At 41.9% G+C, this 17541-nt stretch overlaps 1 protein-coding gene across 2 annotated transcripts in view; it reads left to right on the forward strand.

Moving 5' to 3' along the window:
• The window catches only part of GALNT13 (polypeptide N-acetylgalactosaminyltransferase 13), a 164675-nt gene that overhangs the window by 123501 nt on the left and 23633 nt on the right, over positions 1 to 17541 (forward strand). For both annotated transcript variants that reach the window (XM_083709486.1, XM_083709487.1), the window contains exons 9-11: positions 6453 to 6592; positions 13549 to 13647; positions 15844 to 15978. In XM_083709486.1, coding sequence (XP_083565612.1) covers positions 6453 to 6592; positions 13549 to 13647; positions 15844 to 15978 — 374 coding nt within the window. The remainder of the gene's footprint in view (positions 1 to 6452; positions 6593 to 13548; positions 13648 to 15843; positions 15979 to 17541) is intronic.

The raw sequence follows: 17541 nt of genomic DNA on the forward strand, positions 1-17541 counted from the left end.
GCATCTAGCTTTAGTGTCCATTTTATCATGTTCCCTGTTCTGAGCATGTGCAGCAGCCTCTTGCTCTGCTGTGGCATCTGCTGCAACAGCCACAAACGGCTTTCGCCTCTGGACATAGTCAGCCCACACTTCTTTGGCTTCCAACCAGACTTGAGCCCTCTTAGACCACTGCACGTAATTAGCAGAGTTCAACTTTGTAAAGGGAACCTGGAAATTTTCCACTGCCATTCTTGGGGTCTGCTGCTACTCCCTCTGTGTGCCCTTGCTTCTCTTTCCCCTTGGGATTTGTTTTACTCACTTTTCAGACGCCTCCAGCCTCCTCTGAAGCCTTTTAAACTTTTTTCCCTCCGTCTCTTCACTAGCAACCTACCACCGTCCTCTGTTTTTATTAACAAAACAAAAACAGAACGGGAGGTCAAGCTAGCCTTTTGCAGCTAATGAAGCTGTAAATCTTCACTTACGCAGCTCTCTCAACTTTCTGCAGCCTCTCAGTTCCTTTAAGAGCTGGATTTACGACCAAGCCGGTCTTCTCTCATTCGAAAGCTGCTTTCACTTTCTCTGCACACAATACAGTTGTAGAAACGTAGAAGGAGCCATAACCTAAGAGAGTCTGTGTACTGATCCAGTAAATGCTTCCGCTGCGCAACCAGCAACAGTTCTCTTTGCAGAGTATTAATTAAGCCCAGTGCAGAGATTCTTGTTGCAGTACAGGCTTCAGAGTCTCAGTAGCAAAGGAATAACGACACAGGGAAGCCTGTCTTTCCAAAGACAGGTTTATTGCAGAAAGATAACAGAAACACCTCCGGAGCTTTCAGACATTTTTGCTTCACGCCCCGCAGGCAGAGAAAACAAACACTCTTTATATACTGAGCAACTTAACAACTTAACGAGCTTGACTACTTAAAGTCACATGACATTGCTAACTTGCCAGCGTCTTAGGTTTCACACCCTAACATAATTAACCATATGCCTCTGATGTGTGCTTACCCTGTACGAGAAACCAGGCTTTTAGCATTACAGCTCCTGTTCCCTGAGATCAATTATCCGCCACAATCAGGCATCTGCTGTTATGATATTTAGGCACCTACTGAATACCTTTTCGTTGTTGTTAAAGAAGGCTTTCCCTGAGGTGCAGCACAATCATTTATGGAAGATCAATTTTATATTTGATTAGATGGTTTTTGTTGTTTTTAGAGTTTGCATGGATGAGTTTTTTATTGTTTTAGCATTTGCTGAATTGATTTGATTGCTCTCAGAGCTTGTCTTTCGGTGTTTTATCCTGTTTTTACTGTGTACACAACTTTGATGGTTTTATGCCAAGATGCGGTCTATATATTAGAAAAAGAAGTAGTAGTAGAAGAAGATCATCATAAAGTTAGGCAGCAGGAATGACTTCTATGCTTCATGTGAAAGCAGCAGTTTTGTAAATGTGGTGCCCACCTTGTGGAACACCTTCCTGTCAGAAGTCAAAAAGATAACCAGTTACATGACCTTCTGTAGAAAGTTTTTTTTTCCTAAGAAGAAGTAGAAGAAACAGAAAAGAAAAAAAAATGTTTTATTGACCTGTTTGAAACAGCACCATTGGTATGGATAAAATTTTGTCTGTGTGAATGTATTAGCTTACTCCTTCCCTAAACAAAGACCCAGGAAACAGCGATAAAGCACTGTGGCAATGCATCGAGGGATAAGTCCTCATTTCTGTCCTGACAACAGAACAAGTTTGTAACTGGGGATAGAGCAACAGCAACTGCTCAAAGTCAGCCATAGTAATCTATGCTGCTGTACTTTATCAGACTTCTGAGAAGCAAGCAAACTTTCAGCATTAACCACTTGGTGAGCTGATGGATTCCTAGTTGTTCTCTCTTAATCCCTGGACCTGTGTTAATTATCCTACTTTACACTTCCCTATCATATATTTTCTCATCCAACAAATCAACCCGCCTTGAGGGGGGTCATCAGTTTCTGTAAAGAGCTTTTGCATAGTAATTCTGCTTTCCAGGGCCACTTTTCACTCGACATTTTGTGGCAGAGATGGGAGACTACAGACTTGGGGACAAAATGTGGCCCTCCATATGTCTCTGTATGACCCTCAGGACTCTTCCCAGGCCACATCCACATCCTAGTTACAAGTCCTCCTTTGCACACACCTTAGTGGTTTTGCCTGGCTGGAATGTGTCTGTGAACTCTGCTTCTTGTCTAGATGGAGGGTAGAGAGGGATGTCTTAGTGTGTATAGAAGCAAGCTTGTCCTGTAATTGTAACATTAGCATTCTTTGCCCTGCCTGTGCCTGCCACTGGCTTGTAGCTTTCAGAAGGCTGCCTATGAGGAAATGTAACCTTTGAACTGACAAATGTCCTGCACCCTCTCCCATAAGATATTAAGGAGGAGTGGACACAGTACTAAATACCCAGCTTTAGGGACTCTAAAACCTGGATATAGAGCTGCAGAATAAGTTCTGAGTCACACTGTAATTAGGTACTGTTCAGACTTCAAAATGTATTTGGTCATATGAACCTGAGGAGTTCCAACATGATTGAATTAACATTCTACAGCAAGGCCATCACTCATCTTATTAGTGCCTGAACCTTTCTACCCTCACCTCTCTGTCTATTTCCAAACCGTGTCAGTTTCTGATTGTCCCTTAATAATATTAATTCTGTCCCATTGCCTCATAAATCTTGAATTAATTCCCCCGCGCGAAGATTCATATTTGGACCTATTTTTCCACAATATGTGTCATTTACCCTGAAATAAGTTCCATTCCAGAATCCTGCACACATTGGCAGAGTGTGTGTTAGCTTGCTGTACCCCTGCTCTACCCCTTTTCATGACGTCTTTAGGATGTTTTGGGGCTACTTCCTTGTTCGGCGCTGTGTGCATGTGTGCAACCGTGCATCATTCAAGCACACCTAAATCAGGATTTGCTTGTTTGTTGTTGTTGAACTTTCACTGAAGTGTTGTTTTGCTGGCATAGACAAAGGCAAACAGCAGCAGCACTGGAGAGCTCAGAGCTGACAGCATAAAGTCTTCAGAGTAGCTTTGGATGTTATGATTAAGCAGCCACACTGGATAAGCAACTAACATGTGTGTTCCTAGTGCAATGTGCCTGCTCTATGCTCAAATGGATCAACCCTATCTATTTGGATGCCCACACATTTCCATAGTAAAGTTAGGCTACTTCTCTTTTTGCACAAATTGGCTCTACCTCTTTGTGGAAACGCATTGCAGGCGAACCACCAAGCCGCCTCCCCCAGTGTGGGGGGTGGAAGTGCATCCCGCCTTATGCTGGAGAGGCCCGGGTATGCCAGTAAGCTAAGCGGCCAATCAGGTGGCTTGGGGGGCGTGGCTGGGGCCAATTTAAACCACAGCGTGATGCTGAGTTGCCCCTTTTCAGCCTCGCACCATGGATCTCCCACCCTCCCGCCCTTTCTCAGGTTGTGCCTTTGGCCTTGCTATGGACTTTGGTTGGTCACCATTGAGGGACTTGGTAGGATTTTTACCACTTGGCAAATTGGCACTGGCCACTTGGTTTTCACCTACCTTGTTGCAATCGTCATAACTTTGTAAGGCTTGGTGGTTAGGCATTGGAATAGCAATGTGTGGGGGAAGGGAGGTGCGGCCCTCACCTGCCCCTCCGTGCTCAAGGGTATTCCGTTAAAGGAATCCAGGGGTGTGGATCTCATCCAAAGCCCGGGGAGGGGCTAGGGCCATGCCACGACCCCAGTGGGAAGTGAGGGGATGCTCAAGTCGATCCTCATTGGCAGGGCTCTCCCTACTGGTGATTTACCCTTACCAGGCTCCCCACAAGGCGGCCAGGAGTCTGTTGATGCCAATGCCTAAGCCAATACTGCTCACATTCTGTAACCAATAAAGTTGTGGCCTAAATTTTGCCCATTAACATTAACCTAAAATTCTGTGTCCTTGTGTCTTTATTCTCATGGGGGTGGCTTGGGGCTTTGACACGCAATATTCAGGAAGCATGAAAAGCAGGTGTATGGGTCAGGTGCGCATCCACTGTTGCCTATTGATTGCACTGTCTGACACTATCCAAAGCGTCATTATTAATAGCATTTACAAGGCTAAATATTTGAATCTAAAATCTGTAAATGTTTGTGTATACGATGACAATAATTTTTTCTTTCAAAGAGCAATATTGAAATTTAGACAAAATCATCTGCACAGCTTAGCATACTGATTTCACTGAACCCGCGTTCACCTGAGTAAGATGTGGACATTTTTGTGTGTGAGTCTCTCTGTGTGTGGGTTTTGCAATCCTTGCTGGGAGCAGATTTATTCTAGTTGAAAATTCATCGAAAGATTTATATATTGTTGAGTTTTGGCTTTTTGTGGGAAAATAGCTCCACCTGCTGGATTCTGTGTGTAAAAGTCAGCATTTCATTAAACGTATTTAAGCTACCAGTTAATTTCTCTTTTAACTAGCACCGAGGAAAAAAAACCCTATTGTTATTTAAACAAAAACAAAAAACCCTATACTTTCAGTTTGCTTTTTGGTCTCCCCTCAAAATTTGTCTGTGCCTTGTGATCATTTAACTCAGGCTTTCCAAGTAGTGACACTAGAAATCTGAAACACTGTTCCTATTTGTCAGGGAACTGCCATCAGTGCCAGAGGGAGAGAGCAAAATCCAGAGAGATTCCAGAGAGCGTCCCGGGATGGGGAGAGGCAGCCCATCTTCTGGGGAAGGGAATCAGCGTAGCACCAGTGGAGAAGGGGGGCAGATGGGGGAAGCGGCGAGGCGGTCCCATGACTCCTTGCCGGGGACCAGCGGGGAGAGTAGGGGTCCTCCGCTGCCTACGCCCTCCTTGCGCAGAAAGCTTTCGCGCAGAGAGAGTAGGAGGAGACTAGGCGTCAAAGAGCTTCTTTGCTGGAAGAAGTTTAAGAAACGCCCACTGACGGATTCTGCCAGCGATTGAGTCAGCCACAGGTGAGTGGCTGTCCGGACAGAAAAGGTTCACTCAGGCAACCCAGCCAGGTGTTTGCACCGGCTTACGCATGAGCAACCCTTAGAACCATTACACTATTGAAACCAGAAAGGCAACTGTCGTCTGCTGAAAACAGTTCTGCCCGCCATTTTTTTTTTGCAAAAAAAAGCAAGTATTTCCCAAACTTTCCTCCCTGTGAACCACTTAGAAATTGCAGCAGGCATCAACTTACCACATAATGATATTTCTGCCTGCTGTAGCAATTGTAATGTGCTGTGATAGACGCTGTGTGGTTTTTTTAATTGTGCACTGCAGATTGCAGTATAAATAAATTATATATGCCCTTTTTCTGAAAATAAAGGGGAGTAAGTTACATTAACTATTCCTTGCACTTTGATGCCACTGAAAAGTACATTGCAAGATCATTTTTATCAAATGCTGCTTTTTTTAATATGACAGGCCTCCTCCTAATACATGATTTAAACCAGTGCTCACAAGCACTGTGAAAAGCTGCCATCTATTCTTTGATTATATATAGGGAACAGTTATAGCAGGCTTAATGAATGTGATGGCAATTACCTGGAGGCTGCCCAAATCACCCATTCATGGTCAGTATGCCACAAGGTCAACTCTAAAGGGCTCTTAGCCATACACATGCAGCTTCTACACTGTAGTGTGACTAGCATCTCGCATTGGTGGTGTGTAGCATGTTGCACAGGTCAAGAGCCCTTGAAATTGTACAGCTGTTGTTAAGGTGATAACAGCCTTCATGCATCTGCAGCTATCTTTCAGTGATGCATGCTCCTTGCATCTTTTTTTATTGACCTAACAGTATGAAACTAGCAACCACGTGCATATATACTTTTCCAATTTCCATCACATTCCCCCCCCCCCATCCCCTTAGCTCGGCTAGTCTACAATTATATCTGCCATACTTTCCTTTTTCATCAGGGTTCACAAACTGTCAGAAGACTGATCTGGTGAAACGTACATAAATGCAAAAAGAACTGATTCATTTATGCTAACAACACCTGATGGTGTAAAGGCTACAATAATTGCCTGTCTATGCTGGTACCATCACTTCTGTAACACTTTTCCAGATACGAAATTAAACAATACTGGCAATTGCAGTGCAAATGTGCATGTAGGCAAAGTTTTTTCTAAAGTCTTTTTAAAGATAGCAAGCTAGTTGGTAATCTCTTCTCCATTTCATGACACTTTAGTGTTGCAGCAGATACAGGAAATTGTTTCCCCCCCCAACAAATGGGGAATTCAATCTATAATATAATATATTCATTCTATAAATAAAACATTTGTTTATGAAGCGCTTGCCTGAAAGTTATGCACGTATAATAACAAAAATAGGGAAACGGAGGTTGGTAAATTGGGAATATCATTAGTGTACTGTAAGCTTTTTAAAAAATGTAATTAACTACTCATTGTCATTGGGGATGGTTTAAAAGAATATGAATATTAATTACTATTTTTCCTCCGATTTTTTTTTTTTACAGGAGTTGTCAAAGTGGATTATGGAGACGTATCAGTCAGAAAAGCATTGAGAGAGAACTTAAAATGCAAACCGTTTTCATGGTACCTAGAAAATGTCTATCCAGACTCCCAGATTCCCCGACGATATTACTCCCTTGGAGAGGTATGAATTATTTATTTTGCATAAGGATGGTTTTTGGTTGCTGTTGTCTTTTTAAAAAAATATCATCTGAAATGAGCCCAATGCGTTTTAATTGTTTCCTGTGTAGCCCTTGACACTTTAAATGTTATACATTTAGGTAACTTTTAAGTAACTTTTTCTGAAAATATGTTAACATTTTGTTTTTCATGTGATGAAGAAAAAGAAGGTTGAGTTTGTGAGCTCTAATTCTAACTCCACTATCAATATCAATGTTGCTCTTCACAAGTTGGAGGAGTAACTTCAGAAGCTGTGTGTAGGTGCTTTGAGTAATTTGGAGGCCTGGGAAATCAAGGTTTTAATGTGTGAAAGGGGCCTTCACAAACTGAAAATGTTCTTCACTGTAGAATTTATCCTTCCAACTCTTGGATGGTGTGGAGTCCACGGCAGAGCTAGTGTGCTTATCCTAACTCTCTCTCTCTCATTGCATGAGAGGATTAGAGCTATATCTCCAGTTCATCCTAGAGTGTCTCATGCCTGAGGCCTCTCTACAGTCCTTCCTCCGGCCACACATAAAGTTTAAGAAAGGAGAACAGGAGGAGAAACTGCAGGTGACTTGAAGGATTGTATCCCCAACCCCCCCCAAAAAAACAACCTTCACTTTATTGATTCTTCACAATACAAAAACATAAACAAAGATGGTTTCCCAGTATCACGATTTGCATTGCATATGTGCCGTAACTAAAAAAAAAGAAAGGAGGGCTTTTATTTCTACTTTAGACAAATCAATTGCTTAGTCGCATCTCCAAAGATCTGTTTGCGTTGTGAGTCATGGGAAATCATTTCCATGTTCACTGAAGAAGAGTTTGGATTTGATATCCCGCCTTTCACTCCTCTTCAGGAGTCTCAAAGCGGCTAACATTCTCCTTTCCCTTCCTCGCCCACAACAAACACTCTGTGAGGTGAGTGGGGCTGAGAGACTTCAAAGAAGTGTGACTAGCCCAAGGTCACCCAGCAGCTGCATGTGGAGGAGCGGGGAAGCGAAGCCGGATCCTCAGATTACGAGACTACTGCTCTTAACCACTACACCACACTGACATGAGATCTCCTCCTGAATCTGGCTAAAACTTTTGAAATCTGCTTTCAAGTGTCCCGTCCCACCCCACCCCAACCTGGCACCAGAATTTGGAGATTTGGTTCAGTCCAAATTGTCAGATAATTTGCTATTGTAATCGTCCCTTGACTTTCATCTCATTTAATTCTTAAATGCTGTACATTTTTTTTGTTTGAAACATCTGGCAGTGATGTATTTAAAAAGTGGAGGGGGAGGGTTTAAATTTGCTTTACAAATGACATTCATCTCCACTTTTAGAATTATAAATTACAATGCCAGATCAGGTTTCACTCCAAGGCTTGTCAGTCGAAACCAGGTTTAGAGAAAGAAACCTAATAATAATTCTAGGACATTTTTTAAATGGCACACTTAATAGGCGTGAAATAATGAGAGTTTTGCCACGTAACTGACAGTTCAGGGAAACTAAGGTAAGTGAAGTTACAAAACAATCATTAAAAACACATTATTTTCACCAATAAGTGCTAGGTTTCTATGGAAACAAGAGGAGAATTTCAAGCAGCAGCTGTGAAATAAATATTGCTTGTCAGTTTCAACTTCTAGCTGTCCACTGAGCTTATGAGGACACCCCACCCCCCAGACTTCTGCAGGTAGAGCTATGAGGTTTGTTGCAGGGATGGGAAACCAGATGTTTTTGGATTCCAGCCAGCTCTAGCAACAGCAGGAGATTTCAGCAACACTTGGAGGTCCACAGGTTCCCCATCCCAGCTGTACAGGGAATAGCAATAGTAACTGTTGGCACAAAACTTTCATCGACACAAGCAAGTCTTGTACATTCTTCAACAGCAGGATTTTATTTTTTTAAAGAAAGTGGAGAGAAACAAGTTTGATGAAAACGCCAAGTCTAAACTTAAAATACAGCAGCAATAGAGGATACAGTGGTACTTCGGGTTACAAACGCTTCAGGTTATAGACTCCGCTAACCCGGAAGTAGAACCTCGGGTTAAGAACTTTACCTCATGATGAGAACAAAAATCACATGGCACCGGCACAGCGGCAGCAGCAGGAGGCCCCGTTAGCTAAAGTGGTGCCTCAGGTTAAGAACAGTTTCAGGTTAAGAACAGACCTCCAGAACAAATTAAGTTCGTAACCAGAGGTACCACTGTATAACAGTTATGCAGAAATATGCAGTGTGCTAAGCATGTCTATTTAGAATTAAGCCTAAGCAAGTGTGCTTAGAGTTGCAGTCTTCATTGATTTAGTCTGTTTGTCATGCAAAACAAACTCACAAACAAAAGCCTCCAGGAACAGAGAAGCACGTCTGCTCACCCTCTGAGGATTATATTCATAGAATCATAGAGTTGGAAGGGACCATGAGGGTCATCTAGTCATGCTCTAGCGACTTTATAAAAGCCAACTGTCATTTGGATCTGTTTCCTGCAGTGAGCAGAACCCATGGCTTCCTTGCAAGGCAGAGAACTGGAGTGAAGAAAATCATGATATTCCTTTTTTCGCAAAGCTTAAAATTAGTGGGTACACAATGTATAATGTCTGTTATTACAAACTAGAGAGTTCTTTTGTTCACATCAACATTTATTTATTTTTCCCTTTCCCTTCTTTTTTATTTGCTTTCTTTTCTTTACTTGCTACTTATGAAAATAAAAATGAAACTTTAAGCTTTATTACGACTTTCTGTCATAATGAGGACTGAGCATCCTTGGTAGGCAGGGAATGCTGATTGGTTGTTTGAGATAGAAGTAAAACCATGGGAGAGGGAATGGGATGAGCAGCAGGGTTTTGTTTTATTTTTTGTTATTTTGCCCTGCTTATGTATCTGTGTATTTGTTTATCAAAAGCTACTGAGGGGGTCTAGCAGAACAGTAAGTGATTCACTTCCCCTCATGTAAATAACCCACCAAATTGAACAAGCCTATTTCCACCTAAATTTAAATAGATCTAGATCAGGGGTAGCCAATGTGTTGCCTTCTAGATCTTGTTGGACTCCAGCTCCATTAATCCCCAACAAGCCAAACTAATTGTCAAACCATGGGAGTTGTAGTCTAAAAACTTATGGGAGAAACCACATTGGCTACTTCTGACCTAGATAATTCCTATCATCCAGGGGGGAAAACCTGGAACTACCCTGACTTTGAGCACCTTGAGGAATATTAGAGACTGGCTAGATTCCCCCCTCCCCCAATACAATGAGACTAAGGGAACTTTCACTACTACCTCTTTCAGACTTGCTAGGGCTACAAATACCTGCAAGAAGGCATCTACCATTCCCACTGCTCACTCAGCTAGTCTTCCCCTGGCACCTCTTATTAGCAAGGAAGTGCAAGGTCTTAGTCTCATCTTTCCAAGAAATATGTCCACGTTCTTAGGCTCCACAAGTTGAAACATTTCCAATATAGCTGTATAAGCAGCTGCCAAAGGTACATCTGCTAACGCTGCTCAAATTACAGCATCCAAGTTGGAACGGATACAGTCAGCTTTATCCACAAATTATCTAGCAAATTAGTCTCAACAGGCCACCAGGCAGTCCTCCTCTCTATCCTGAAGGCCAAGATGTTTAAGCCCTCAGACTACTCCGAACTGCTCAGCTGACTGACTTTCGAGCAGTTGTAATGGAAAGTAACATTTCTATACCATCATTTGGAGTAGGCTCTAAACTGAGTTCTAGTTGTGTCCCATTGGATTAACTGCAAGTCCTCTCCCACCAGTGCTCTTCCTTGTGAACCATGCTGTTTCACTGCTGTCAGTTTCTCAAACAACCAAGGAGCTAAATTCACTCTACGATCAGGTAAAAGGATGTTCACAGGAGCAATCTTGAAAACTGCCTGGACCATTTCCCCATTTCTGAGGTCATATGGGGCTCAACAGGATAACTAGCCTGAGTGACAGGGAAATCCCGAGAGTCATGGGCAATATTTTGGCTCTATTAGTCTTCTGAGATGGACCGTCTTCATGGTATTCTCACTCCAGAAAGGTCTAGGGTACTGGGAAGCCTAAAGCTGACCAGGTAAGCACACCTTAGGAAAAGACCCCACCGGAAACAGCTGTTTTAGGTAGATAGTGGTGGGCTCTTTCTCTAGGCTGCTGATCTCTCCCCAAATATTTTAGTGAGCAAGTGTTCAAGTTCTCCAGGACTCTTCATCGTGCTTTATATGAAGCAAAGTCAGAGGCAGGGAGTGAGAAGTAAAAAAATAGCTGTCTTGACGTTGAAGCCACAAAATCTATGTTTAAGACAGACTTAAGATTGATAATTATTAGAGTAATTATGTTAGAGTCATTTATCTAACATATTTTTTTCTCTCCACCATAAAATATATGCTAAGCAAAACTTAATATAAGATTGGTCTCATTCTCTCTCCTGGCAGTTTCCTTCTGATAAAACCTGCTTGAAATGCTAACTGTAGCTGACAGGCATAATAATAAAGACTAATATAGCACAGTCTTAGGCCACCCTCTGTCAAATGCTGCTTCATCAACACATTTTTTGCTATTTTGGGGGATGCTGGTCCAGCGATCTTAGACTATAAAAACAAAATTATCCTATAAGTAGAATGCAACTTGGCATAAATTAGGGCAGTAATATTGTGCGTCTTTATCATAGTCGTTTTCCTGTCCAACAGATCGTAAGCTGGCTTTGCTTTTTCATATACGCTTCCAATTTCCCTTTATCAAATTATAAAAAATATTCTTTTTATCTCCACCTATTTTACTCTGGAACTAAAAATCTGGCTATATTTAGTGTCTAATTATTTTTCCTCTGGAATCCAATAATTCAGGATGTCCCCTGGTTTACTTCATAATCATACCAAATGATTCCAGCTAAGAAAAAGAAATAATCAACTCCTGACAGGATTTAAGTGAATAGGAATGGATTAGAAAAAAGTGAGGGCTTACATTGTCTAGATAAAATCAGATTTAAATTCTGTCATTCAATCCTTCTGAATTCCAATTAGATTTCCCCCCTATTATTGTTGAAGGTTCAATAGCTTTGCAAATAATAAGGGGAAAGGGGGGCATTGCTTTCAGTATCCTCTGTAGAATCAACATGGAAATACTGCTGGAGGAGCCTTTTGGACCATGTATGTGTGCTGGCACAGCTTCTAAAGAAACAGTCAGAAGAGAAAGCAGCTAATAGGAGCCTTGCATGTGTATCTCTTTATTCTTCCACATCCTAGTGCACACTGTTCAAAAGGTCCTATGTCACACCTCCAACTACTCCATGGATAATAGAAGACAAAGTCTAGCTAGTTATGTCTTTTAAACCCAGCTTGTGGTTTATTTATCTCCAAAAAAAGCAAACAATGAGTGGTTACAATGGTTTGTTTTTGACTTTCTGCTCCTCCTTTGTTTAAGGAAAATAAACCATGAGCCCAAGTTCCAACCATGGCAAAGGAGGAACTCCTTAGCAGTGTGCACCAACCCTTTTTCTTGTTCCCATTAAGCCATAGTTTGAGTATACCACTGTCTGAGATATGAGTTGGGCTACTGGCATCTCCTGAGGATCTCAGAATTGGGAGGTGGCAATCATTACGTACATCAACTGGGTGAAAAGAGATTTCCATGTGGCAACGTTCCTTAATGTTTAATAGATTCATTAATTAGATTCAAAACTAATTAATCAATTCATAACATTTTAATTAACTTAAAAGGTGTTCCTGATTAATTAATTAAGAGTGCTTTCATCTCACTCTTCATTATATGATTGCAGGGCAGGATGCAGTGGAATTAAAACACATTAAAAAAACAACATGCCTGTGCAATCAAAAGAGCAGATGAAACACAGCAAATTATTAAAAACTGCCAATTTCTACCGATAAAGAACCCATAGCCTCCTTATTTGCAGTAGCACCCAACACTAATATCTAGCAAAGGCCTAGGCAAACAGAAATAACATAACACACAGAAATAACATGTGGTACCAGTTGTGCTTTCCTGGGTAGGACATTCCGTCACTGGTGGGCCACTGTGCAGAAAACACAGTCCTGGGTTACGCATCATTGGATCACTGACTTTTAATGCTGAAAAACATTTTTTTTTAAGTACTTACAAATACTGTAGCTAGATGGCATCATCTTCAGAGAGGAGAGGGGATGTCCTTTCTAAGACAGTATCTGTTATAACAAATTCATGCCTTATCTAAAAACAAGGTGTCATTTTTTCTTTCTTTCATAATATTCTCCCCACTTGAGTGGACGTGGGTGATGCTGTGGTCTAAACCACTGAGCCTAGGCTTTGCTGATCAGAAGGTCAGCGGTTCGAATCCCCATGACGGTGTGAGCTCCCGTTGCTCTGTCCCAGCTCCTGCCAACCTAGCAGTTCAAAAGCACACCAGTGCAAGTAGATAAATAGGTACTGCTGCGGCGGGAAGGTAAACAGTGTTTCCGTGCACTCTGGTTTCCATCACGGTGTTCTGTTGCACCAGAAGCAGTTTAGCCACGCTGGACACATGACCCGGAAAGCCGTCTGTGGACAAACGCCGGCTCCCTCAGCCTGAAAGCAAGATGAGTGCCACACCCCATAGTCGCCTTAACCGTCCAGGGTCCTTTACCTTTTACCTTTCTTACCCCACTTGGAAATTTATGCAGCTATAATTTAATGAATTTAACAAATTAGTTGTTTAATCAACTAACATCCACACTGTTAATTGCCTAACACTATGGTCCTAATCAATAAGGAGTTTACTTACTAAAGAGGGACTTACTTCCAAGTAAATATTTTTTAGTATTGTGCTGTCAGCTTTCTATAATCTGATGCTGTTCCTAATCTTAAATAATTTTCTTCTTTTTTCAGTGACATGTCAATTATTAGTATTATTATTATTTATTTAATTATTTTAAGCAATCTTTCAACAATTTTTACCCTTTAGTTTTCTTGGTTGTTTTTTTACCCCTAGATCAGAAATGTTGAGACGAACCAGTGCTTAGATAACATGGGACGCAAGGAAAATGAAAAAGTTGGCATATTCAACTGCCACGGTATGGGAGGAAACCAGGTAAAAATGAAGCTCACTTTACCTTCAAAACAATTTTGGCGGAAGTTTTTTTTTTTTTAAGACTGAGCACATTGTAACAATTGTGAAATCAAGCCAGTACACACATTACTCTTTCCACATTTTCCAGTCTGGATGGCTTTGAAAGGAGTGGTTAGACCAGGCACGACTATAATAATAATAATAATTTATTATTTATACCCTGCCCATCTGGGTGGCTTCTAACAGAATATTAAAATACAATAATCTATTAAACATTAAAAGCTTCCCTAAACAGGGCTGCCTTCAGATGTCTTCTAAAAGTCTGGTAGTTGTTTTTCTCTTTGACATCTGGTGGGAGGGCGTTCCACAGGGCGGGTGCCACTACCGAGAAGGCCCTCTGCCTTGTTCCCTGTAACTTGGCTTCTTGCAGCGAGGGAACCGCCAGAAGGCCCTCAGCACTGGACCTCAGTGTCCGGGCAGAACATGGGGGTGGAGACTATCAATGTTTGCTAGCTGTGTTGGTATGTACTGCCTCCAGTATCAGAGGTCGTATGCCCATCCTCTTCTGCTTCACTCCACCTCCTGCTCAGTTAGGCAACACCTCTGAGCATGGCCAGCCCAGTGAGCTGCAGAAAAACTCATTGACACCTCCTGGAGAAACCATTGCTTCCCTGCTGTGGCTTCCTTCCTTCATTCCAGGAGCAGCAAAGGCCTTAAAACGTTTGGAGCATATCTATCTGAAGGTTTGGGCCACTCCTACTCTCAACATGATTGGCTGTCTAAACCCCAAGCTGCAAATCGTAGCCCAGTGTTTAAGAGCCAATACCGGTAGCCCAAACCCTGACCATGTTACATGACTGGATATAATCTATCAAATCAGAACACAGGGCTCAGAATCCAAGTCCAGACTCAAGCTCAGGTGAACACAGACCACTGCAGACGTAACACCTTATTTTGCTTCCTTGACTGGGTAGGCTCCCAAAGATGAGAGAGGGCATGGAAGGCAGTGGAAGAGGGGCAGCAGTGCAGACTTATGCCCTATAGAGCAAAATTTGTAGATCCAGCACAGTTTAAAGGTATAAAGGTCCTCTTATTGCTGGACTTGCTTAGAAATCCAAAAAAGATGAGGCAGGAATCGTAACATTCAGCGCCGTGTTTGCCATTCTAAAATCAGTTGCTAGTTGCCAGTGTAATGTTGCACATGTGTATTTTGGGTTTAACCATATGTAAAAACGCCTTGCGAAAAGCTCTAGGGCATTGTATCTAAATATTAGAACATGTGGAAGTAAAACATGCTTGAATCTGCTTTTAATAATCTTTTCCCCTTTTAAAACACCCTAATTGGTAACTTAGTATGATTTGCATGCATTCCCTAATTGGTAATGCAATCAAGTTCAATTTGCATGCTTTGCCAAAGGCTTTCAACAATTAATTGGCGAAAGGTTGCTTTCAACAATTAAGAGAAACCACCTTTCTTGTAGATTTCATTAGAATACTTTAAATCAATTGGGAGGTGAATTCTAAGTAATTGGGAGTCTTGTAAATAATTAAAATAGCTGCCACATAGGTTGCTTTAATTTGTCTTCATTGTTTTTCTGACCTGGGACTACCTTAATCCCATCTGGCAGTGTGGAATTCATAACTTTTCCTCCCTTGTATGTATTTTTTCCCCCTTCTCTCTTATCTTCCCCTCACCCTCCTTTCTCCCTAAAGAACAAAGAACAGAAGGTTGTGGTGATATTGCTACCAGGATTCAGTGTAGTGCTAAGCCTAATGTTCCATCAGTGCAACAGATTATTGTTGTTGTTGTATTATTATTATTATTATTATTATTATTATTATTATTATTATTCCACATTATAATGTGTGTTTTTTATTTTTAAAAGGGGCACGAAGCAGTCACCATTTCAGCAGTTAAAAAACCCATGTTTGAAGTGACACTTCAAAAGCAGAGCAAGCTAACCTTTGGCACTCCAGATATTGCTGAACTACAACTCCCATAATCCCTAATCAGTGGCCATACTGACTGGGGCTCAGGAGGGTGCAGAACAGAATGCAGAAGTAGCTTCAGAAACAGTGTTAAGAAGATGAAAATGGGACTCTGTGATTGCATAGGGTGAAAAGGAGAGGGTGTTACTGTGGGGTGAGAGTGGGGCGGGACGTCCCCTAGTAATACAGACTTTTAAAAAAAATAATGTCAACACCTATCTCTTCCAGGTATTTTCATACACGGCTGACAAGGAGATTCGTACAGATGATTTGTGTTTGGATGTGTCTAGACTCAATGGTCCTGTGATCATGTTAAAGTGCCACCACATGAGAGGAAACCAACTTTGGGAGTATGATGCTGAGGTATTTATTCAAACACAGAAGGAAACCAAATGTACTGTTACTAATCATGTTCAACTTTTATCGTCAAGGTCTCAGACGAACAGGCAAAACCTGTCACATGTCCTAGAATTAACCCTTTAAGCTAAAGTTGTGTTGCTGCTTTCAGTTTGGCAAAAGATCTTTTGGCCATGGCTGGGCTTGGTGTTACCTGTAATTTGTCCACAGATCTATGAGCCTTTCAACTTTATTCAGAATATCTGGGGAAAACAAACCTTGCCTGCACCCACCACCCCACTGCTGACTTTTAACTCCCAATGTCACACTAACTTGAAATCTTCCAGGATACATCTAACACAGTTAAGTGTGGTGAAGAGGAGGTTGAGTATGAGCATACAAAGTCCAAGGCATGTGTGTGCATATATGTACATGTGCACGCACACATCATGGTAAAATTAGTAGGGCTTGGTAGGCCAGTTGTGCAGGTAACATGATCAAAGAAAGCAACGAGAAATGTTTATGCATTTGCAGGTATACATAAAATAGTAAATTACCGTATTTTTTGCACCATAACACTCACTTTTTTCCTCCTAGAAAGTAAGGGGAAATGTCTGTGCGTGTTATGGAGGGAATGCCTACGGGTGGCGGGGGGGATCTGCTGCAGTCGTGAGCAGAGGATCCATGGTTCCCCTTCCTTCCCTCCTCCGTGGTTACAAAGCATGGATCCACATGGATCCTCAGGATTTTTGCATTGGGCTACTCCAAACTCACTGTCAGATCTCATGTCTGTGGCCACAGCATGAACCACAAAAATCATATATCCACTATTTCGTTTAGAATATTTTTTTTCTTGTTTTCCTCCTCTAAAAACTACGCGCGTGTTATGGTCTGGTGCGTGTTATAGAGCGAAAAATACGGTAAGTGGCAATGCTGTGTTAGAAGGGAGAAGAGCTGATGCTTAGTTAGCTAAGTTTGTGGCTTTGGTCAGGAACATTTTCTTTGTTGCATCTGGCATGAAGTTTTCAGTCCTTTTTCCAACTTCAGATCCAGAAACTGTAACTTAGGATTTCTCTCTCTCTCTCTCTCTCTCTCTCTCTCTCTCTCTCTCTCTCTCACACACACACACACACACACACACACACACATGTGAGAGCTCAAATTGCGTTTGGAGTCTGGGTTGTAACCAGGGGCTGGTTAGGTTGGATCCTGCCAAGGGCTCAGAGTAGCTAGGAGCCTGCACATTTGTGCACTATTAGAATTATTCACTGGCAGAGCATGAAAGACAATGAAAAGCAAAATTTTGAGTTTCTGGTCCGGGGGGTGTTGATACAGCTCCTTGCCATGGGTGCAAGAGACCTTAGGTCCATCTCTGTTTGGAGTGCCTTCTGTAGACCCACCCACTATTCCAGCCACCTCCTCTCCTGATCGTCAAGTGTTAATCATGAAGCTCTTCAGGGCGATTCCAACCAGGGTTCCCAGTTGCAGGGAGAATTCTAACGCTGATCAACTGAATGCAGTTAGAATCCCCCTTTCAGACCTTGGTGCAAAATACATAAAGGCTAGGAAATAAGACAACGTACTAGGGAA

This window comes from Podarcis gaigeae, assembly GCF_964106915.1.
Source record: "Podarcis gaigeae genome assembly, chromosome: 1".
Lineage (NCBI taxonomy): Eukaryota > Metazoa > Chordata > Lepidosauria > Squamata > Lacertidae > Podarcis > Podarcis gaigeae.